Source organism: Podarcis erhardii (assembly GCF_964252035.2).
Source record: "Podarcis erhardii genome assembly, chromosome: 2".
NCBI lineage: Eukaryota > Metazoa > Chordata > Lepidosauria > Squamata > Lacertidae > Podarcis > Podarcis erhardii.
Window position 1 is genome coordinate 100,069,132 of NC_138498.1, and position 23,239 is coordinate 100,092,370.

Below are 23,239 nucleotides of genomic sequence, written 5' to 3' on the forward strand. Positions count from 1 at the left end.
CAGCTGCATCACTTCAGCCCCACCCTAGGCACGCCAGTGGGCTTCTTTCAAAGCAGCACAGAATTGCCCTGGAGCGTGAATCTGGGCATGGCGCGCGGGTGCGTTTTTACGCGCGGGGGAAGCACGGCGAGGCGGTGCAACCGGTCGCCGTGGCATTAACTAGGCGCTTTTCGGGACCACTGGAGTGGCTCAAGGGTCGCCGCGGGCCAGCGGCTGGAAGCAGACGAAGGCAAGCCGCTCCCCGCTTCTTACTCCTCTCCGAAAGAGGTCCCCAAGCAGCGGTCTCCAAGGTTTGCGAGGGCGCATTTCCCCTCAAGCAGACGCCGGCGCTTTCCTTTCCCCGCCCGCCGCCGCCGTCTCCGCCTCCTCGCCCTCCTCGCCGGGGCCGCCCCCTGGGCTGTCTCCGCTCAGGCGGCCGCCCCTCCTCGCTGCCCACGTGTGGCTCGACTTAAGATGGCGTCTCCCATGGCAAGCCAGGCTGGGACAGCGCTGCGGGACTTGGCTTTGCTCAGAGCTTCCCTGCTGGCGAGGCGCAGCCCGGTGAGTGCGCCCGGCCTCTCCCGGCGTCTCCGGCTTTCCTGCCCTGGCGCCGCAGCGTCCCGGCGGAGGGTTGGAGCGGCTGGCCAGGCTTAGGCGGAGCTTTCTCTCACTGCCCTGGGTCTCCTTTGGGTGCTGCTGCTGCTGCTGCTGTTCTTGGGCAAGGGATCCCGGTGGCAGTTCTGCGAGCTCGGCTTTCCTCTCGGCCTTTTCTTCTAGGAACGTGTTTAAATTCCTTATTTAGCCTGTGCTGATGTATATATATATATATACTGGACCCGTTCGCAGTGATAATGGAAAGGCACTCTGTTCATGCTCAAAACACTCGAAGCGCATAACAGCAGGCTTTCGCTCTGATACACAATCCTAGGGGTGTATACTCGGAAGCAAGTCCCACTGATTTGAATGGCAGTTACTGTATGCCTCGCCTTTCAAACCACACCGCACCAACCAGGGCTAGACTTTGAAAGATTCTTGGCAACGCGTCCATCCCCAGACTCCCGTAAAGGAGCCTCATCCTGCCACCCAGTGGGTGCAATTCCCTTTGCCTTGCTCATACAGGCAATCTCAGCTAAGCCCTGGTTTAAGTGGCTTCAGGAATACTTGTTGACCGCTTTGCACCTTCGCTGGTGCTAGTCTGGCTCTGCCATGGGAAAATTAAGGCAGTGGAGCTCCCTGTAGCTCCCTTCTGTTACCTTTTGCTCATCCGGTGCAGGAGGCTGCAGCTAATAAGCTTGCCATCAGGTTGGTTTGGACTTCATCAAGATGCTGTGGTGCTGGCCCTTTCTGCTGCACAGCCCAGAGGGCAGGTGGGTGGATGGAGGAGAAACCGCTTGCTCGCCCCAGCAGGATCTAAACCATCCAGCAGCGGTTCTCAACCTGTGGGTCCCCAGATGTTGTTGGACTACAACTCCCATCATCCCTGAGCTCTGGCCTTGCTAACTAGGGGTGATGGGAGTTGTAGTTCAACAAATATCTGGGGACCCAGGGGGGTGGGAAAGGCTGATCCAGAGCAAGCAGAGCTGGTGGCTTCCTTGAACTCCTGCTTGCTTGTTGGAGGAAATGAAGAGGAGGAAGTGTTTCAGCTGTCACTGCAGGTAGCTAGAAAAGAGAACGGGCCCCTCTGCTGCACGTTTAATAAGTGCGTGGATAGAAGACAGAGCTAGTGACCATTCTGTCACCTTCACTGTACAGAGAATGAGGCCCTTAGGGGCCTTCTTATCTGTGGTGGCGGCACCTGCTGTTTCTGTATCACAGGTTAGGCAGGGGTTGGTACTGGTGGGCTATTCTGAGGAGGGCCGTAGCTCAGTACAGGGGCACCTGCTTTGCATGCAGAAGGTCTGTGATTCAAGCCTCAGCATCTTTTGGTAGAGCTGGGAGAGAGGCTAGTGGGAATCCTGACTGCCAGTCAGAGTAGATGATGCAGAACTCGATGGACTGATTTCCGACTTTTGGAATAAGGCAGTTTCCAATGTTCCTAGGAGCCAACATAGCCACACAATCCACCTTTCCTTTTTAAAAATCCTCTTCTGCCATTGCAGCTCATGCAAACAACTTCTGTCCTTGCCCCCAGAGTTCTGGCCTTTTATTTATTTTTCTCTTATTTTCCCTCTCCCCACATCACAGCTCTCTTCCTGTCTTCCGTCACCATATTCTATGATCTTCATTCTTACTTCCCCCATCCCCCACTCCCTTTGGATCTCTCTTAATGCTTCTTCCACTTCAGGGCTCCCTTTTGTTTTTAATTTTTCTTCCTGATAATATTTCGGAGCAGCTCATGGAATGTGATTTCCCTCAGGCCGTGGCTGTGACAGTGGTCCTGTCGCCAGCCACTTTTACCTTCAAGAAATAAGGGAACTAGCCTAGGAGCCTCAGGTCAGTGATTGACCCTCTGCCTGGCTGTGGGTTGCCAGTGGGTGGCTTATAGTGGGTGGCCCTCTAAGCTGTGGCCTTGGCACATGCCCACTGACCTCTTGCGTTTTTGTTTAACAGAATAAATGTGGCTGCGTGGAGTTTGCACCCTCAGTTCATTAGTTCTGATATTCTAAGGGTGTGCCTTGACATCACAGATAAAACTCTGTGACTGAGGCCTGGTGAGCTCTGGCTCTGTGCCTAAACTGACACTTCATAGCAGAATAACAGCAGCCGTAGCAGTGATGCAGCTTAAAGCACTTAACATGCATAAGCTCAGTAATGCTAACTGTAACCCTGTAGCATGGGGCATTGCATATCTAGCCTATACTGCATAAGTGTGAGGATATGTGAGAGAGTTTGTCAGAAGCTACAATCATGGGTGGTGCTGTGGGTTAAACCACAGAGCCTAGGACTTGCCGATCAGAAGGTCAGCGGTTTGAATCCCCGTGACGGGGTGAGCTCCCGTTGCTCGGTCCCTGCTCCTGCCAACCTAACAGTTCGAAAGCACGTCAAAGTGCAAGTAGATAAATAGGTACCTCTCCGGCGGGAAGGTAAACGGCGTTTCCGTGCGCTGCTCTGGTTCGCCAGAAGCAGCTTAGTCATGCTGGCCACATGACCCAGAAGCTGTATGCCAGCTTCCTCGGCCAGTAAAGCAAGCTGAGTGCCGCAACCCCAGAGTTGGTCATGACTGGACCTAATGGTCAGGGGTCCCTTTACCTTTACCTTTACCTTTTTACAATCATGGGAAAAAGAAAGTGCACCCTCTTTGAATTCTGTGGTTTTACATAGGAAGACATAATAACAACCATCTGTTCCTTAGCAGGTCTTAAAATCAGGTAAATACAACCTCAGATGAACAACGACACATGGCATATTACACAGTGCCATGATTTATTTAACAGAAATAAAGCCAAAGTTGAGAAATCATGTGTGAAAAACTAAGTGCACCCTTACTGCTTCCATAGGAATTAAGAGGCTAAGTAAGCAGACAGGTGCTGCTAATCAAATGCTCTTGCTTAATTGATCATCAGTAAGAGTGCCCACCTCTATAAAAGCTGAAGTTTCAACAGTTTGCTGGTGTGGAGCATTCAGGTGTGTTTTAACGCAATGCCAAGGAGGAAAGACGACACAGTGCTCTTAGAGAAGCAATTGCTGCTGCCCATGAACCTGGGAAGGGTTATAAGGCCATCTCTCAACCAATGTAAAGTCTATCATTCTACAGTGAGGAAGATTATTCAAAAGTGGAAAACATTCAAGACGGTTGCCAATCTTCCCAGGAGTGGACGTCTCAGCAATTCACCCCAAGGTCAGACCGTGCAATGCTCAGAGAAATTGCAAAACACACACATACACCCCCCCCCCAAGAGTTACATCTCAGGCTGTACAGGCCTCAGCATGTTAAATGTCAAAGTTTATGACAGTACAGTTAGAAAAAGATAACAAGTATGGTTTGTTTGAAAGGCTTGCCAGGAGAAAGCCTCTTCTCTCTCAAAAGAACATGGCAGCACTGCTTAGGTTTGCGAAGTTTCATCTGAACAAACCACAAGACTTCTGGAACAATGTCCTCTGGACAGATGAGACCAAAGTGAAGATGTTTGGCCATAATGCACAGCATCATGTTTGGTGAAAACCAAACAGCGTATCAGCACAAACACCTCATACCAACTGTCAAGCACGCTGGTGGAAGGGTGATGATTTGGGCTTGTTTTGCAGCCACAGGACCTGGGAACCTTGCAGTCATTGAGTCAACCATAAACTCCACTGTATGCCAAAGTATTTTAGAGTCAAATGTGAGGCCATCTGCCCGACAGCTGAAGCTTGGCTGAAATTGGGTCATGCTCCAGGATCCCAAGCACACCAGCAAATCTACAACAGAATGGCTGAAAAAGAATCAAGGTGTTGCAATGGCCCAGTCAAAGTCCAGACCTCAATGCAATTGAACTGCTGTGTGGGACCTTAAGAGAGCTGTGCGTAAGCAAATGCCAGCAAACCTCAATGAACTGAAGCAAGGTTGTAAAGAAGAATGGGCCAAAATTTATCCACAGCAATGTGAGAGACTGATGATGTCCTACAGAAAACAATCACTTCAAGTTATTGCTGCTTAAGGTGGTTCAACAAGCTATTGAATTCTAAGGTGTACTTAGTTTTTCACACATGGCTTTTCCGTTTTGGCTTTATTTCTGTTAAATAAATAATGACACAATGTAATACAGTGGTACCTCGGGTTACAAACACTTCAGGTTACAGACGCTTCACGTTACAGACTCCGCTAACCCAGAAATAGTACCTCGGGTTAAGAACTTTGCTTCAGGATGAGAACAGAAATCGTGCGGCGGCAGCAGCGGGTGGTCCCATTAGCTAAAATGGAACCTCAGGTTAAGAACAGTTCAGGTTAAGAATGGACCTCCAGAACACATTAAGTTCTTAACCCGAGGTACCACTGTATGTCATGTGCTGTTGTTCATCTGAGATTGTATTTACCTAATTTTAAGACCTGCTAAGGAACAGGTGATTGTTATTATGACTTCATATGTAAAACCACAGAATTCAAAGAGGGTGCACTTTCTTTTTCCCATGACTGTACCTAGTGAATTCATGGTGGATCTTCCATTGTGGAAGATGGTTTTCGTAGAAGCGGCTGGCCAGATCCACCCCCCTCTCAGAATATGCTTGCAACATTAACTAGTCATTAGTCTGGTATATGCTTACAACAATGGCCCAGGTGCTATTGCACTACCGTATCTCAAAGATGCCTGCCCTAAGAGTACATAATGATCTGTAGGTGTGTTTCTGGTGTGTTTGCTCCATATTTTCTCTTGCAGTCGTCTGCTGGATTTCTTAAAACACGTGACCTTCCCTTCACTACATAACTCCAGTTCCGCTGGAGGTAAAAAGCTGATAGTTAGCTGTTGGTTTTTATGCATAACTGATGACATATGGTAAAGTAAAAACATTTAGCGGGATGAAAGGATGCTGAAAACTGTGCACCACCTGGAGCGGCGCAAATGCTGTTAATTGGTCTTCATTGACTTATAGGTCTAGCAATCTTCCTAGCCCAGGTGTACATTAAATCCAAAGGACATGTGTGCTCTTAGCGTTGCATTTTGTCAGAAAACAAGAAGCGTCATGGTTGGATCATTGCATGCATAGGTGAGCTGTGGCATCAGGGCTCTTCCTTTGCTAATTGAGAAGCTCTGTCTACTGAGCCAAGGTTGTCCCTGAAAGCAGCTGGTACCAAATGATTACAGACGTTATTACTCTGCATTATATTCTGCTATAAGACCATGGTATTATACAGAGCGTGCCCTCACTGGCACTCCAGAATATATAGCCTTCTGCTCTCTGTTGATCATTTCCTATTTAAAGATGCCGATATTGTTTCACATGAAATTATTTTACAGTGTATGTCTGTGGTTTGTTTTTGTTTTGAAATGGAGAGATTGTTGGCCAGAAGTTCCCTGTTCCCCTCTTTAGTTTTGATGTCCAGTTTATTAGTTATGGAAACTTGGAGCTGTTGTTAACTTATACAGTGGTACCTCGGGTTAAGTACTTAATTCGTTCCGGAAGTCCATACTTAACCTGAAACTGTTCTTAACCTGAAGCATCTCTTTAGCTAATGGGGCCTCCCGCTGCTGCCGCGCCGCCGGAGCTCGATTTCTGTTCTCATCCTGAAGCAAAGTTCTTAATCTGAAGCACAATTTCTGGGTTAGTGGAGTCTGTAACCTGAAGCGTATGTAACCTGAGGTACCACTGTACACAGTCTAGGGCTCCGCAGTCCTCCAGAATTTTTTATTGCATCCAGCTGCAGTAATTGCCAAACGTGGAATAATAGTAATAATAATAATGTTGGAATTTGCGTGCTAATTTTCTCGGCTGCCTTTTAGGATAAAACACAGAAGCCCTCTTCAGGTATTCACTGTAAACATGCACTGGGGCGAGTGGGAATGGGTTGGTAGCCTTACACGCAAGGAAGGTAGCCTAATGGCGATTACGTATCAGCTGGGTATTTGGCCCTAGGTGAATTCATTCTGAATGTCTGAAGAGGATGAGGGGGAGCACAATTACTCATTCCCTGTCCTTTCCAAATTACTAATTCATTGGTTCCTATGCTTTTAGCAGAGGAAGGGAAACTTGGAGATGATTGCATTCCCTTGGGGGGTTAGCTACATCCTGGCAGTGGGTGAGGCTAGAGTCAAAGTTGTGTGGGGCATCCGCTTCCCTCTCTACTACCCTGTTTCTTTCTTTCTGTCCTGCCCCCACTCCTTTTTGCCATTGGATGGGTCCCATGTTTCCAGTCCCCACATTAGCATTTCACACTTTACCCTGCCCTGTTTGGAAGATGAATTAGGGATGCTTACTAGACAAATAGGGACGCGGGTGGCACTGTGGGTTAAACCACAGAGCCTAGGACTTGCCGATCAGAAGGTCAGCGGTTCGAATCCCCGTGACGGGGTGAGCTCCTATTGCTTGGTCCCTTCTCCTGCCAACCTAACAGTTCGAAAGCACATCAAAGTGCAAGTAGATAAATATGTACTGCTCCAGCGGGAAGGTAAACACAGTTTCCGTGCGCTGCTCTGGTTCGCCAGAAGCAACTTAGTCATGCTGGCCACGTGACCCGGAAGCTGTACACTGGCTCCCTCGGCCAATAAAGCAAGATGAGCGCCGCAACTCCAGAGTCGGCCACGACTGGACCTAATGGTCAGGGGTCCCTTTACCTTTACCTTTATATTTCATGCAATCTCTCGCTGAAGTTTCAGCCAATGATGCCAACTTGAACAAAATATATGGGGGGGGGCAGATAAACCTCGCCTTGCATAATAAATCACAAGATGTGGCACATGCACACCATTTGAATGGCAATTCCCATTAACCTGGTGGGGCAGCTCCCTCAAATATTTTACTGGGGGGACCAAAGGGACCTTGGCCCCTAGAAGTTGGCTCCTATGGTCTCAACTGTTGTTAAAAATGGTGGAACTGCCACCATTTTGTGGACTGGAAACATTCTGTTGAGGAACTGAGTTGGGGTTTTTTTTGGGGGGGGGGTCTGTGCGCTGCTCTTGTTTGCCAGAAGCGGCTTAGTCATGCTGGCCACATGACCCGGAGAAACTGTCTGCAGACAAATGCCGGCACCCTCGGCCAGTAAAGCAAGATGTGTTGGGATACTGCCAGGGAGATAAAGCCCATCATGGCCCCCACGTCGCCTCCGGACGATCCATCGATCTCCCGTAGATACAGTATCAGCAATTAGCGACACGAGCTCCAGAAAATAGCTTGCCACATTCCAGAGCTGATGCACGCTCTATCAGCAGAATTCGCACAGCAAAAGGTGCACGCAGGAGAGCATTATTTAGAAGTTTATTCAGCGTTGGTCAGAACAAAGGAAAAAACATGACTGCCTGCTTGCGTGTTCAGGCACAGAGAGAGAAACGAAAGCAATAACAAAACATAAACTTCCTGTGAACAGGAAATACGCAGACTCTGTGACTCACAAAGCCTGCTCCCTTTTAAGGTGGAACGGAAATATCCTAACAAGATGAGCGCCGCAACCCCAGAGTCGTCTGCGACTGGACTTAACTGTCAGGGGTCCTTTACCTTTTACTAGACGAATGGAAGCTTCTCATGCCCAAGTGGTGTGAAGGGCTGTAGAGTAATCTGCTTTGTAGACAGGAGGCCTCCCGGTCCAGCCCCTGGTGTCTTTTCCTGGGCTGGGAAAGAACCCTGCCTGAAACCTTGGATAGTTGTTGCCAGTCGGAGTAGACCAGGCACCCCCAAACTTGGCCCTCCAGATGTTTTGGGACTACAATTCCCATCATCCCTGACCACTGGTCCTGTTATCTAGGGATGATGGGAGTTGTAGTCCCAAAACATCTGGAGGGCCAAGTTTGGGGGTGCCTGGAGTAGACAGTACCTCGCTGGATGGATCAATGGTACAATATAAGAAGTGTTGCTGGTGGCGTGGTTTTTAGCGCAGACTCCCTCGGGAGGTTGGGGACTCTCCTTCCTTGGAGGTTTTAAAGCAGAGGTTGGATGGCCATCTGTTATGGATGCTTTAGCTGAGAGTTCTGCATTGCAGGGGGTTGGACTAGATGACCCTTGGAGTCCATTCCAACTCCTAAGATTCTATGATGCCATGATTCCGCATTGCCGGTTTTCGTTCTTGTTTTCTCATCCGTCAAGGTAGAACTTTTACAGTCCAAGCCTCTGAATCGTTACCTGGAAGCAAGTCTTATTTTGTTCACCGGGACTTCTAAATAAATACGCATAACATTGCAACCTCATATAAGAATGGACAAGAAGCAAAATATTGCCAAGGTCTTTGCATTTTAAACGTATTATAAAAATGATTAATGCCTGGAGCTGTCAACTGGTTGAAATTGCCCTGGAAATCCCAATTGACCCTTGAAGGGTAGAATATAAATTTTTGAAATGGAAGCGATAAATAAATCTTGCTTTTCTTTTTTTCTTTTCAATCATGTCTCTTACCTGATCAGTCAGTTGCATTTAAGTATATTTGCATACTTACCAGAACTTAAACATAGCTGTCTTCTTGAAATGTTGAAGGAAGGTAAATTACCATTTAATGAACCTAAAATCTGTTTAGAAGGAAAGGCTGTTTAAAATATTTTCCTTTCTGAAGGAGGGAAGTCAGCTCTGAAGAGCAAGTATAAATGTAAAATGTAATACAATATGTGTATGTGGAGTATCTAATTGAAAAACTAATAAAGATAAAATAAAATAAAAAATAAAATAAAATAAAATAAAATAAAATAAAATAAAATAAAATAAAATAAATATTTTCCTTTCTATCCTCTAGCGATGCTTGCCCTCCCCAAATCATAATTAGGTCACCAATTATGAATGCTCTCTGCAAATGCTTAAGACATACAGATTGTTGTTCTAAACCGGGTAGCATTTTTCTTTTGTGCATGCTGTGGGGAGGAAAAATTGTTGTCTAGACAACTGCATAACACCCCTTTCCTTTCCACATAGCTGTGTTGTGCATCATGACATCTTGCATTACGATTGGCTTCTTAATTGGTTTGTTTTGTGAATTTTTTAAGTTGGTTCCTTGATCCTGAAGCCTCTTCCCCCCACTGCCCTGCTAATGGTCACATTTCATTTTTCTAAATAGTGGGTTTTTTCTGCTCATAAAGGCCTTATATACATTATGCATGTGCAGCAAGCATAAGCCACGATCCAATTGTGTAGTGCACTTGAATGAGAATTTAAACTAAGAGTACAGTGGTACCTTGGGTTAAGTACTTAATTCGTTCTGGAGGTCCGTTCTTAACCTGAAACTGTTCTTAACCTGAAGCACTACTTTAGCTAATGGCGCCTCCCACTGCTGCCACGCCGCTGCCACATAATTTCTGTTCTCATCCTGAAGCAAAGTTCTTAACCCGAGGTACTGTTTCTGGGTTAGCGGAGTCTGTAACCTGAAGCGTCTGTAACCTGAAGCGTCTGTATCCTGAAGCATATGTAACCTGAAGCGTATGTAAGCTGAGGTACCACTGTATTTATTTCTGCTTCAAGCAATTTGGTGTTGTTGTTTTTTTATTAAGAAAGATGGCTTCAGAATCTTTCACTTCAGTATTTTGAAGCTTTCGTTCTCTATAGGTTCTCTCTTAGCAAGTCTGGCTTTGGGCCACAATGTGTTGTGTTGGGGCCACGATGGTGTGATGCTCCCACAATGGCTTTGCCTGGAAGTGGTACCTGTTCCCTTGCCTCTTCGTCCACTGTAGGTACAAAATGCACTTGGTGCCTGGCAAATCTCGAACGCTGGACATGCGCATTGTTAGAAGTTGAAATCAGTTTGTGCAATGGCTGAATATGCAACTAACAACACAGCGGCAGTGGTGGGGTTTTTTTTTTATGCCCCTGGTTTTTGGAACGCAGACCCCACAGGAACAAAAGAGAAACGTATGTTCCCAGAAGTCTTAACTTGATTGTGAGGAGAAGACCAGTGGCAAAGGAACTCGCTCTGTGTTTGTGAATTGCGAGCTGGGTAAATGTGCAGAGTAAGCTGGATATTTTCAAACTTCAATGGCAATAATAATAATAATAATAATAATATCCCACCTATCTGGCTGGGCTTCCCCAGCATTTATGGGAGGCTTCCGGCATATATAAAAACACCACTACAGGGCTACATAGCTCATAAGCATAGTAACTAGGGCTGCAATGTTTTGATCACGAAAACCGGTTTTTCTTATTAATTGGCCAGCAGGTTTTAGAAATAATGGTTTTCAATACAAGTGTATTGCAGACAAGTGCTTTCATAGGAGGCATTCCCTCCTTTGTATGAGGCTGTGGGTATTGCCTCTTTTGCTTCCTGTGAAACAAAGAGACTTTGAGCTTAAGGGGGAAAAAAGACATTTAAATTCAGTTTCATGCAGATTTAACTAAACAATCTGATCATTTTACAGTTGCTTACACAATTAATTAATATTTCCTCAGTCAGGCTACTCCTTGAAAAGTAACACACCTGAACGAAATAATATATTTTAAACGAGTGTGTGCTCTTAATTGATAGCCTCAGTGTTTAAATTTGGCCTTTGCTCACACCAATTAACCAACAAATATATGAATTGAGTAAGCTACTAATTAATTGGCTGCAGTCCTATTAATATCATTTTACCAAAATGTTATTTGGCTTAGTTTGAACTAATTGTTTCTGATATCATTCATAAACATAGGTTGTTGGGTTTTGTTTTTTAAATCTATTTTAGATTTTTAGTTATAAAAGGGCCTTTGAGCAAAGCCCTTATCTGTTTTCTCTACTAATTAACAAGAAGAAAATGAATATTCATGCTGAATCAACTATAATACTAATATTGTTTTCAAATGAGATTAAAACTAGTCTTTAATAGTTTTTAAGGTAGCATTTATTTGTGATCAGAATTTCAGTTGCAAGCTTACTCTCTGAGGTCAATTCCTCTTCCTTGCAATTCAATCTTAGTCTACTTTACTGCAGAGAGAGCTTTATTTCAATTAAAACTGCCATTAGCTGTTTTAATGGAACACAGATGATCTCTGTGTAATATACCAGTATGTTCTTTAAATAATACAAGGGGAATCAATATGTTATGGCCTTGCAAATACTTTTTTCCTGCTTTTGTATAGACCAATTCTTACTATAGCTTGCACAATGTATTATCCTGGGTTAAAATCGGCCCCAAGTTAACCCAGTATGGTGTGTGAGTGAATAGTGATAGATGGATTTGGAAGTGAGAACAGGCAGTTGTGGTTCAGACCCGGCATGTGAGAGTGGGCAAGAAATTAAACTACTACTAGTACTACTACTACTAATAGGTAAGATGGGAATCTTGGTGGGTGCTAAAGGATTGGAAAAGCTAAGAACATAAGAGCCTGCTGGATCAGGCCAATGGCCCATCTAATCCTGCGTCCTGTTCTTACAGTGGTCAACCAGAATAATAATTTTATTATTTATACCCCACCCATCTGGCTGGGTTTCTCAGCCACTCTGGGCGGCTTCCAGTGGAATAGTAAAAGCAAAACATTAAACATTAAAAACCTACCTAAACAGGGCTGCCTTCGGATGTCTTCCAAAGTCAGAAAGTTGTTTGTTTCCTTGACATCTGAAAGGAGGGTGTTCCAGAAGGCCCTCTGCCTGGCTCCCTGTAACCTCACTTCTCGCAGTGAGGGAATCACCAGAAGGCCCTCGGGGGAAGACCTCAGTGTCCAGGCTGAGCGATGGGTGCAAAATGTTCTTGGCACCTAGCTAATTTTGAACATTGAGGGGGAGCTCCTGTTGCTCTGTCCAAGCTCCTGTCAACCTAGCAGTTCGAAAGCATACCAGTTTGAGTAGATAAATAGGTACCACTGTAGCAGGAAGGTAAACGGCATTTCCATTCACTCTGGTTTCTGTCACAGTGTTCCGTTGCACCGGAAGCGGTTTAGTCATGCTGGCCACATGACCCAGAAAGCTGTCTGCTGTCCCTCGGCCTGAAAGCGGAGATGAGTGTCACACCCCATAGTCAAATACAACTGGACTTAACTGTCCAGGGGTCCTTTTTTTTTTACCTGTGCCTTCTGTAATGTACAAAACCTGTCTCTAGAGCCAAGGCAATCAGAAATTCTTCTGTGAATGCATTGTGGAAAATGGTCAGCTGTGGTCTCCAATGTAAGGCCAGCAAGTCCTGGCCATGATAACAGGGTGCCCATCTGCACCCAGACTTTGGCAAAAAGCTGCTAACACAGATCCTACATGCCTTGGGTCTCGTCTGCTTGTTTTCCACTTGCCCCGTTCTTTCGAGACATGGGTCCAAGCGGTTTTGCCTTTGCCCCACTGCTTTGCCCTGGAAAACCCACTCTTTAGTGCTAAATCACAACAAATGGCAATCCATTTGTGGATTGGAAAACTCCATTGTTGTTTGTTCCGATGCAGAGCTCCACAGCAGGTTTCCTGGGAGAAAGTGCTCAAGCAAGCGCAAGTGTGGATTTAAATAAAAATGCTTACCGTACTTTTCTGTGTATAAGACGCCCCCTATTTTTGGCAACTCAAATTTAAGAAAATGGGGGGAGATGGCACAAGCAGTGACAGGAACCAAAATTAAAAATGGACTTTACACAGAAGTAGCTTTTAAGGCTTAGTATGTAAATATGATCTTGTTCTCATGTATGATGAAACCAGTTAAGTCATGCTGAAAGTAAAAGCAGTAAATAATGCTGTGGATAAAAGAAGCTGTCAAGTTCTGGTATTTATTTGTCTGCCAGAACTTCAAAATGCCTTTTCTCCTCTTTAAACATGGTTTGTTTTATGGAGCCAAGCATACTTCGGCTATTCTCTCACAAGCTTTCAATTTTGCAAAGGGATGTTGCAATTGTAACTAAGTTTTTAAAAGTTTCTGGATAGGGAGAGGCTGAAAGAAGTAAGAGTTAGTGCTTTAAAATGCATGTTCTTTGTTCTCCAAATATTCCAAAGCCTTTTCAAAAGGGTATGTGAAATACTAAATGTGTTGATAAAAATGTTCAATTAATTCAGTGTCTAATTACTACATACAAGTGAAAAGACTTTCTCAAAGGCAACATTCTTCAGTTAACTGCATCACACCATATGAAACTGTCTAGGTTGTTAATCATAATTTTACTTGTCCCTTTTGTATAATTTCTTACAAACTAAAAATGCTTTGGGTTTTTTGACGTATCTGGAATAATAGATACAGGATTTGCAATGACCAGGAAAAAAAAGAGTTTATTAACACATTCACCTTATGGCAAGAAATAATTCCTTCTCTCCTGCCCTCACAGAGCCCCACCTCTGAAATACCTGTCTGAGAATGCTACATTTAAATTGCAAGTGTTGTTTTGTTGGTTGGGTTTTTTTGTTCTTTTGCCACAAAATGAAATAAACTTTCAACAACTGTGCACAAAAGCACTTGTTATCAACATCCCATTGTGGGTGCATTGTTTACACAGGTTCTAATGTAAGATGATGAGTGGGCTCCTTGGGAAGGAAGGGTGTGATATAAATCCAATAAATAAATAAAATTGTCATGGCGCTAGTGGTTGCAGCTTGGAGGATGTGCTAGAACTTTGCAAAAAAATTGTGGTGTTTTGAAAGAGGATAAAGGAGCCCTTTTCTCCCTCTGCACCACCTAATGAAATTAATGGGTTGTCGATTAAGGGCAGACAAAAGGGGAATACTTTTCAAAGGAATGGATAAGCCCGTGTTTCTCAAACTTGGGTCCCCGGCTGTCGTTGGACTACAACTCCCATCATCCCTAGCTAGCAGGACCAGTGGTTAGGGATGATGGGAGTTGTAGTCCAACGACAGCTGGGGACCCAAGTTTGAGAAATACTAGTATAAGCGATGGAATTTGGCACCATAGGACACGGTGATGGCCGAGGGTTTAGAATTGGATTGTAGAATGCCATGGATATGCTATTGTGGTTAAATGGAGCCTCTGTGTTCAATACCAGTTGCTGAGGGGCCGTTAAACCGTGGGAGAATGTTTGTTGTCATGACTTGCTTGTGGACTTCCTGGAATAACCTGGTTGGCCCCTGTGGGAAGCCAGGTTGATCCTCAGATCTGACCCAGCAGGGCTCTTCTCATGTTAGCCCTCTCTCCACAAGGCCTCTTGATTGACACAAAGCTGTGGCACTGCCAAGCTGAAATTAACCATTCTTGCCCTTGCTTTTGCTGCAAGAGCTTGGAAACCACAAATGGTGATATAGACATGCCTCTGGAATTCCACAAAACACTAGTCCTAAGAGGTCTACATTGGTTCCCAGAAGTCCTTTTATTTTAGAAAAATAGATTCTGGTACTCACCATGAAGTTGTTACAGTCAGTGTCACACTTATTAACAACAACTAAATCAGGTGCCACTACTGAATACCTTGACTACCCCCTAAAAAAACAAAACCTGGTTTCCAGTATGTTGACCTTTAAAGCCCTAAATGGCTTTGGCACTATATACCTGAATTGTATACCTGAATCTCCACCTGCATCGTTCAGCCCAGACACTGAGATGTAGCTCCAAGGGCCTTCTGGCGGCTCCCTCACTGTGAGAAGCGAAGTTACAGGGAACCAGACGCAAGGCCTTCTCAGTAGTAGTGCCCACTCTGTGGAATGCCCTCCCATCAGATGTCAAGGCAATAAGCAACTATCTTACTTTTAGAAGACATTTGAAGGCAGCCCTGTATCGAGAAGCTTTTAATGTTTGATGTTTTACATTTTCAGATCTGTTGGAAGTCACCCAGAGTGGCTAGGGGCAGCCCAGTCAGATGTTGTTGTTGTTCCTTTGACGTCAGTAAACTGTTGCAGCTTTTTGCAAGCTCTCCTTCACAGCCTTCAGTTTGGAAACCTGTTCTTGTTTTGAATTTGGGACCGTGGAAGGCCCTCTAAGTGACTTGGGAGCGAGGCATGCTTCTCTCTGTGTGCCTCACTGGAGAAGGGGAGAGAGGGAGAGAGAAAAAAATTGGCAGAACTTCCCTGTAGCTTGTGTTGTGCTGATTATGTTCAGACACAAAGCAGAACCTCTCTCACAATTCATTATCCTTGGTGTCAAATCCTTCACTCAGTAATCGTGTTTGCTGAAGAAGAATGCTTGGTCCCCTGTTATGTACCAATGATTCATGTGCCGCATTCGGGTCCCTGGGTGATCTGTTTCTTTGGCATCAAGCCTCGAAAGGCTTTCTTCTGGTGGCGTATTTTGAGAGAAGAGCTTGCTAATGGCTCCTTCTTTACTCTCTCTGAATCTGGTAAGTGTTCTTACGAGCATTACGAGATCAAGATGGCGAATGGGTCATTATGCCAAATGATTGCCAGGAAGACCCAGCAAATTGAAGCCTGTTAGCCAGGAGTTTCCCAACACAGAGATTACATTAAGACACAGTGGCCGCTCTTTCTCTTATTACAACAGGGGAACAATAGCCATGCCAAGAAATGTTGACACAGCTCAGCTTCGATGGAGAGGTTGCTGGTTGTGGTGGAGCCCAGGTAGACAAAATCGTCTCCCACCTCAAGTGGCAGGGCAGGTATGGAGTGGCATAAAAGGAACTCTTCCATGTACAGTGGTACCTCGGGTTACATACGCTTCAGGTTACATACGCTTCAGGTTGCAGAGTCCGTTAATCCAGAAATATTGCTTCAGGTTAAGAACTTTGCTTCAGGATGAGAACAGAAATTGTGCTCCGGAGGCACGGCGGCAGCAGGAGGCCCCATTAGCTAAAGTGGTGCTTCAGGTTAAGTACAGTTTCAGGTTAAGTACAGACCTCCGGAACGAATTACTTACCCTGAGGTACCACTGTAGTGAAGAGCACTTATTTGGCAACGTTGCCAGTCATGTCCCCAAACTTACAGGCACTGCATGAACCAATCTTAGGAGCACATCCTTGTAAAACCCGTGTGACTCACAGCCCCCTTTGCTCCAATTTGTTTAGGATTCACGGAAAGTAAATGAATAACCATAATAGAATTTTTAGGGCCCTTTCGCACGATAGCTCCTTCAGGGACACGCAGAGTTTTGTTCAGTTGCATCTAGGTGAAAGATGATGCTGTATTTCCATTTAGTGCTCCTTCAATGTGCGTCTTTATTTTGAAATTCAGACACACCTATATCTTCAGTGCCTTTATACGAGTTACATTAAAAGAAAGAAAGAAATGTTCATTGCCAGTTAAAGGCTTTGAAGCCTGAAGCCAATATGTTGTACTTCTAGGTTAAGAAAATTAACTCATTTGAATGAAGGCTGCTGGACATTGCGTATTAAAATTTCACAAACATAATCCCCGTAAAGCTGTGCATTAGGTGGTTCAGAGGCTGTGTGTGCTTTTTTAAAGCAACCTCATAATGCATTTCCAGCTTTCAAAAGTATTGCTGCATATTTGGCCCAATGACAGTAAAGCAGGCAAATTTTTTAAATACCATTGTAGCTTTATATATATGTATATGTAATCGCCTGTGAAACTTGCTGCTGGTCAGTTTGCAGCTCAAGGTATGGAAAATGACACCATCTATATCAGGCATAGGCAAACTCTGACCCTCCAGATGTTTTGGACTACAATTCCCATCATCCTTAGCTAACAGGACCAGTGGTCAGGGATGATGGGAATTGTAGTTCCAAACATCTGGAGGGTCAGAGTTTGCCTATGCCTGATCTATATCAAGAAAGCAGGAACTTTGCCCAGAGGCCAGATTAGGTCTTCCAAGTCTCCCTAGGTTGCTTTGGGTAAACCACACTCACCTGCCCTATACCTGATGTCATAATGACTTCAGGTGAGGGCAGGGCTTCAAACCTCTTGCCCGCCCCCGACCAATCAGGAGCTTAAAGAGAGATTCCCATTGTTCCTTTGCTGGAGCAAGGCACACTGATGGGTGGTATGAGCTTGCCTTGCACCAGGAGGGTAAAGTAGTATCCATTGGGGAAACCACTTCTCAGTCCGCATGCTGCTTCCTGAACCTCTGAAAACTGGAGGTTCAAAGAGCAGTGTGCTGGGCTGTTTGAAAGCCCTTTTGCAAGCAGCCCCCTGCTGCTCTTTAAACCTCAGAAACCAGAGGATCAAGGAGCAGTGCAGGGCTGTTTGCAACAGGGCTTTCAAACAGCCTATTTGGAAGGCCCCACAACCTTGGTTTCAAAGAATAGTATTGCCTGGCAGCATAGTGACGCCAGGTGGCTGGGCTTCCCCACTTGTCAAATTAGACAGGGGGTGAGTTGATAAAGATCTCTCCCACTGGCCAGCAAAAGTTCCGTACCCTTGATCTAACTGACCCACTGTGTTGACATGGGGTCTATATCAACCCCCACCATGATTTGGGAACAGGTGGGTGTGGCCAGAAGTAGGTGTCACCTCTCCCAGAGGCAAAAATGCCATGTGACATTTTAAAATGTCCCAGGCAGCCGCACTACCTGTAAACTCCTTCGCCTCTGTGAACATGGCACAAGTTCTGGTAGGCTGGGCAGAATGGGCACTTAGTGGTGGAGGTCAGGGGGCTTTTGTACTGATCATGTCACCTGTACCCAGTGAGTCCTGATCTTTTGGTGCTTGGCACCAGGTGTTGTTTGCTGCACTCCCAAAACAGGCCTCCTTCTCATAGTGTTGTAGAATTGGAAGGGACTCTGGTCTGTACATGGAGCTTTCCTGCAGGCACCATACACATAAGAGGCCTTCTAAGAACGTTCAGTACAGGCAAATAAACAAGGAAGGAGGGTATCTGAAGGTTTTGCTAATTTTGAGTTCCTTGGACACTTTGATGGACACTTTGATTAAATCTGTCTCTCTGTGTTGTAACAAGGAGACCTGAAGATGCTCGTCAAGTATTTTTTATTAGTACAAACAAAACACATTTGTCCTACTTACTTACCCTTGGGGAAACCAGCCGCGGGTCCCAAGTTTGCAAGTTGTACCAGTTGAGCATCTTTGCCTAGGCAGACACCTGCTTGACGTCCGTGGAGGTCTCCGAGACAGTTTAATGAGCAAAAGAAAAACCTCCCCCTTCAACAACCTTCCATTGCATCTGCTTTATTCCTATCTTGTTTAACAGTGTTGACTGCCTGTCATTGAAAAGAGACAGGCAGATGCTCGGCTTAGAAAAGGGCAGTCTTGAAAAGGCTGGAGATTATTATTATTATTTTAAGATTCCCCACTTTTTCCCCCTCCCGAGTCGAGACGCAAGGTGTCAAACAAAATCCCTACAATATCAAAACATGGGAAGATGGGACTGAGACAAAGATGACTAGAATACTATAAACAGTGACTGACAACAACGAAACCTTTTAAATCGGTGCAACAGTAAATTAATTTGTGAATTAAGGGAGGGGGGATTAGTCTCAGCCTAGGGGCTACATTCCAAGCTGGACCAGTCACAAGATAGTGGTGCCAGGGTGGGAGGCAAACAGTGGGTGGGGTCAAGGAAAAGTGGGCGGAGTAATGGGTGATGAACAGCCAATAAAAAACCAGAGGTTTCTTCTCTCTAACATTCTTCAGTGTCATTCTGGATTCTTAGGTGTCAGATGTTCACATTTACTCAGGAGCAAATCCCAGTGACTAGCCCCTGAATAAATGTATCCTTGCAGTTTAATCTGACGCATTCCTACTTTGAAACCATTCCACCAAATTCAGTGGGAGTTACCCGAAAATGCATGGGATTGTAGCCTCGGTGTCCTAACCATTCACTTGCACCTGTATTCTACAATCGTTTGGGAAGGTCAAGGTTAATTGTGTTTCTTTAAACCTATAACAGACCTGACCTGTTTCTTACTCTTGTTATTTAATCTGATTTGATGGCATCTGAAGGCACTCTGCGGTTCTCTGTGCTAAAATTTCACTTATGATTATGGCTTCCTTTTGGAAGGCTTCTGGTGCTACCTGTAGGGATATTTAAGTTTCATTGTTCTTTTAGCCTCTTATTTCTCCCTCCCCGCAATGGATTTTGATAATGTTGAACCTAACTCTTATAACTTACTGATAAATGCCAGCAGGTGTTTTATATTGTAACAGTCTCTGCCTGAAGAAAAGTTTTCATGATTAATATCTAGAATTTGTGCCTGTAGGGAGAGGAAATCATGAACAGAAGCACAATTTGTCTTGGTGGGTGGATGGGTTGGAGTTGCATGCATCTTTTAAAAAAGCTCAGTAACAAATCTAATTTTTAGGATGTTATTTCTCAGAATGGAAAAACAGCAGCCCCAAATCCCACGGGTTGGGTCACGGGTTGGTTAAGATAAAAAGGTAAAAGACCCCTGGACAGTTAAGTCCGGTCAAAGGCAACTATGGGGTTGTGGCGCTCATCTCACTTTCAGGCCGAGGGAGCTGGCGTTTGTGTACAGACAGCTTTCTGGGTCATGTGGCCAGCAGGACTAAACTGCTTCTGGAGCAATGGAACACTGTGACGGAAGCCAGAGTGCACGGAAACACCATTTACCTTCCCGCCACAGCGGTATCTATTTATCTACTTGCACTGGTGTGCTCTCGAACTGCTGGCTTGGCAGGAGCTGGGGCAGAGCAATGGAACCGCCGACCTGATCGGCAAGCCCAAGAGGCTCAGTGGTTTAGTGTGGTTTGACTAGCATTGGGAAGCAGTAGCAGATAAACAAGACAAGCAAAGGAAAAGGACCAAAGGTTCTGTGTATTTTCTTATCAGTTAGGTGGGTCTGTACAGGTCTAACTGTTGGTGGCAGCATTCCTCATGCCCTGTCTCCAAGCAACGCCAGCCTTTTGCTCTGCAGGATGAATATGCGACTTTAAAATGTCCAAGCGGTTTTAAGTTCCTGAAGACTAGGCTTTATCTTAAGAGTGTGTGGTAGAAAGAATACTGACCTTCAGGATTCAATGGACCTTAAATGATATCCCGCTTTGCCCTAAATTGAATTAGGCTTTTATGACTGAACTGTAAATGAAAGAGTATGTTTGCCAGAAAATGAATGGTTACTTCTCGGCATATCACTTTCAGCCGCTTAAATAAAAGCGCTCGTTCGGATGTTGTGTGCCCTGAGTAATTCAGGAATGATAAGCAAGCCTGATGACGGTAATAACCGGGGAAGGTGAAAAATGATAAGAGATTATGGTTTGTGTCACCCTCAGGGCTAATCCATGCAACTGTGGCGCATGGGGGCTTCCTCTTCCCTCTTCTGCTCGGACTGCATCATATTCACGGCCAGCAGGTCAACAGGACTGGGTTTTCTGGGAGTTAGTGTGCTTTTGAGGGGGGTGGGGATGGGATGATTCAGATAAGACTGTTGTGAGAAGAGCGCAGTAAAGAGCAGGAGGAAAGGAGCTCGAATATTCATGTGATTCTCTGCACCTGTTTTCAAGGGCTGGGGGAGATGCAGATGAGATGTGCAACAGGCTACCTGGAAGCAAGGCATCTGACACATTGTGCTTTAGTGGCTCAGAATGCGAGGTGCATCTGCATTGCAAACTTGGATCCAATTTCCCACATCCATCTCTTTCATAAAAGAGAGCTAGAGGGAGAGAGAGAGATATTTTTCTTAGAATCTGGTCAGTTTCACATGGCAAATATTTCTTTGCATGTGTCCTTATGTGATGACAGTTGGTACCTGCCAGGTGACGGGAGCCTGTTTTATTGCATAAGCTTTTTTTTTTTTTTTTTTTTTAAAAAAAAAAAATCACCTGTCATCACTAGGGACACGTTAAATGCGAAGGGGGCCTGCAACAAAAGGCTGCAGCTTCTCCTCAATGTTTCTGTCAGCCATTCCCTCCAACCAGGCTATTCCACCACTGCCAATTTTCCATTTTTTCTTTTTCTGTTGTTCTGTGGCTGCTGGGCATGCTCAGTCCCCATTAGTCTTGCTTCCCTTCTCAACCACATTAGAGTTCCTTTTTAAATATATACAGGAAACCTGCAACTTATGCACATTCAGTTTCATGGGCTTGGCAAATTGTTTTTTTTTAAGGGGGGGCAGGCATCTGGGGAAAAAGCCGTTGGCAATGTTGCCCACCATTGCACCCAATATGTTTTGACTATGGGCTTTCGGTGTGATGCCTGGAACATAACCCCCATGTAAGTTGTGGGTCTACTGAATTGGTCCCTACCTGCTCCTGCTTATCTCTTGCTTCTCAGGGCACCCATTTTGTTGGTACCCAGTGTTATGTACTGAAGTTTTCACCCAGGGCCAGCAGGGGGATACTGTAGATAGTTTTCACTCAGGTCCACATATGCAAATAAGGGATTGAAAGTCACGCTCAGTGATTGGATAGTTACAGAAAATGGTTACTGTTGCGTTGTAGTGGAGCTCTATATAAGCAGGCCGGCTGAACCCTTCAGTTCAGTTCTGTTCTGGCCTGTGTTGTCTGATATGTTCACCCACAACTTAACACCCACCACCTGAGTTAGCTATTTATAAGGGAGAGTAGTTGAGGCGCCACTCCTCGCCCCATTTATCTGGGAGGAAACCCTATTGGATTTAGTAGGTCTTCCTTCTGGGCAAACATGATTAGGATTGCGCCATTATTCATCTTGTGAAATCCCATGGTAAAACATCACCCGTGTGAAGATCTCTTGCTTTTGTGTGAGGACTGAACTTTTGCGTTCTAAAAATGGTTCAGTCACTTTTAGTCCTGGGAATTGGTAGTTCTGTGAGGTTGCAGCTGGCCTAACCCTGCCACAGATACACGATCCCAGGAGTAGGTTGTCAGAGGTGGGAGTTAAGCCAATTTTCCGGCAATGGTGGTTCTCAACTGGGGACAGTAAAATGTCTTTTCATACCTATATTTCAATTGCCTATATCCTATTCAAGGTGGGGTTTACTATATAGTAACAACTGAATGATGCTTAATAAACACTGAAACAATCTAATAAACCATACTGAAAATGGCTGAAAAGACTGTTGTGGCGTGGGATCAATACAATGGGAGTAATTTGCAAGCATTCTATGAAACAAAAATGTCTTCTCAGTCTACCATAAAGCCTGTGGGGCCAGGTGGGTCTCCTAAGTGATGTTGGGCTGCAACGGAAAAGGCTGTGTCCCAGGTTTGCACTTGTTGTGTGGCACCTGAAGCAGAAGGAGCAAAGTTGTCAGGCATGCTCATATGGATAAATTCACAGGTGTTTATTGAGATAGAAATAGCTTCTTTTGCTGTATCTTTATGCATGTGCAATTCAGACGTTTATACCTTTCATTTGTGCCTTTTGGGGACTTAATGTGAAATGCTGACTCATTTCCTAACTTTATCACTTATTATTATTATTATTATTAATAATAATAATAATAATAATATTTGCACACCTGGGCTCTCCCATCATCCGCTGAACGTCCCTATAAATGCTGTTTGTTGCCGCCCTGCTTCTTAGGAGTGCCTGGCTACTTTTATGAGTCGCTTTGGCAGTGACCTCTAATACTGCAGCCTGATTTGATATTGTCAGCAGCTGGGTCTCCTTCAAGACCTCCTGAGTTTTGGTGGAAAATTGCTCTTCACCATACCTTCCGCTTACCTGATCTTGCTCTTACCACACAGTAAACGTTAGGGCATGTCTGAAAAAGTTCCAGAGGCCTAGTCAATGTTTGCATTTACAGGAAGCAAGAAATCAAACATCCTTTTCTTTTGTAGACTTTCATTTGCTAGGATTGTTTGATCTTTAGGGGCAGCTTCTTTTATCATTGCGAGTAGGTGATGATGTTGCTTGCCATTGTGACTTGCGTTATCAGTGCTTTCAGAATTCGCTTGTTCTCAGTTCTGTGCCTCTCCAATCATCTTGTGTCAATCATCTGGATATGATAATTGAAGGTGATTTGAAGTGTGTGGAGGAAAATAGAAGTACAGTGGTACCTCGGGTTAAGTACTTAATTCGTTCCGGAGGTACAT

At 44.9% G+C, this 23,239-nt stretch overlaps 1 protein-coding gene across 1 annotated transcript in view; it reads left to right on the forward strand.

The window, feature by feature from the left end:
• The first annotated feature begins 390 nt into the window (after positions 1 to 390).
• The window catches only part of SUCLG2 (succinate-CoA ligase GDP-forming subunit beta), a 219,745-nt gene continuing 196,896 nt past the window's right edge, over positions 391 to 23,239 (forward strand). Inside the window, exon 1 of the mRNA XM_081853591.1 lies at positions 391 to 540. Coding sequence (XP_081709717.1) covers positions 454 to 540 — 87 coding nt within the window. The 5' untranslated portion in view covers positions 391 to 453. The remainder of the gene's footprint in view (positions 541 to 23,239) is intronic.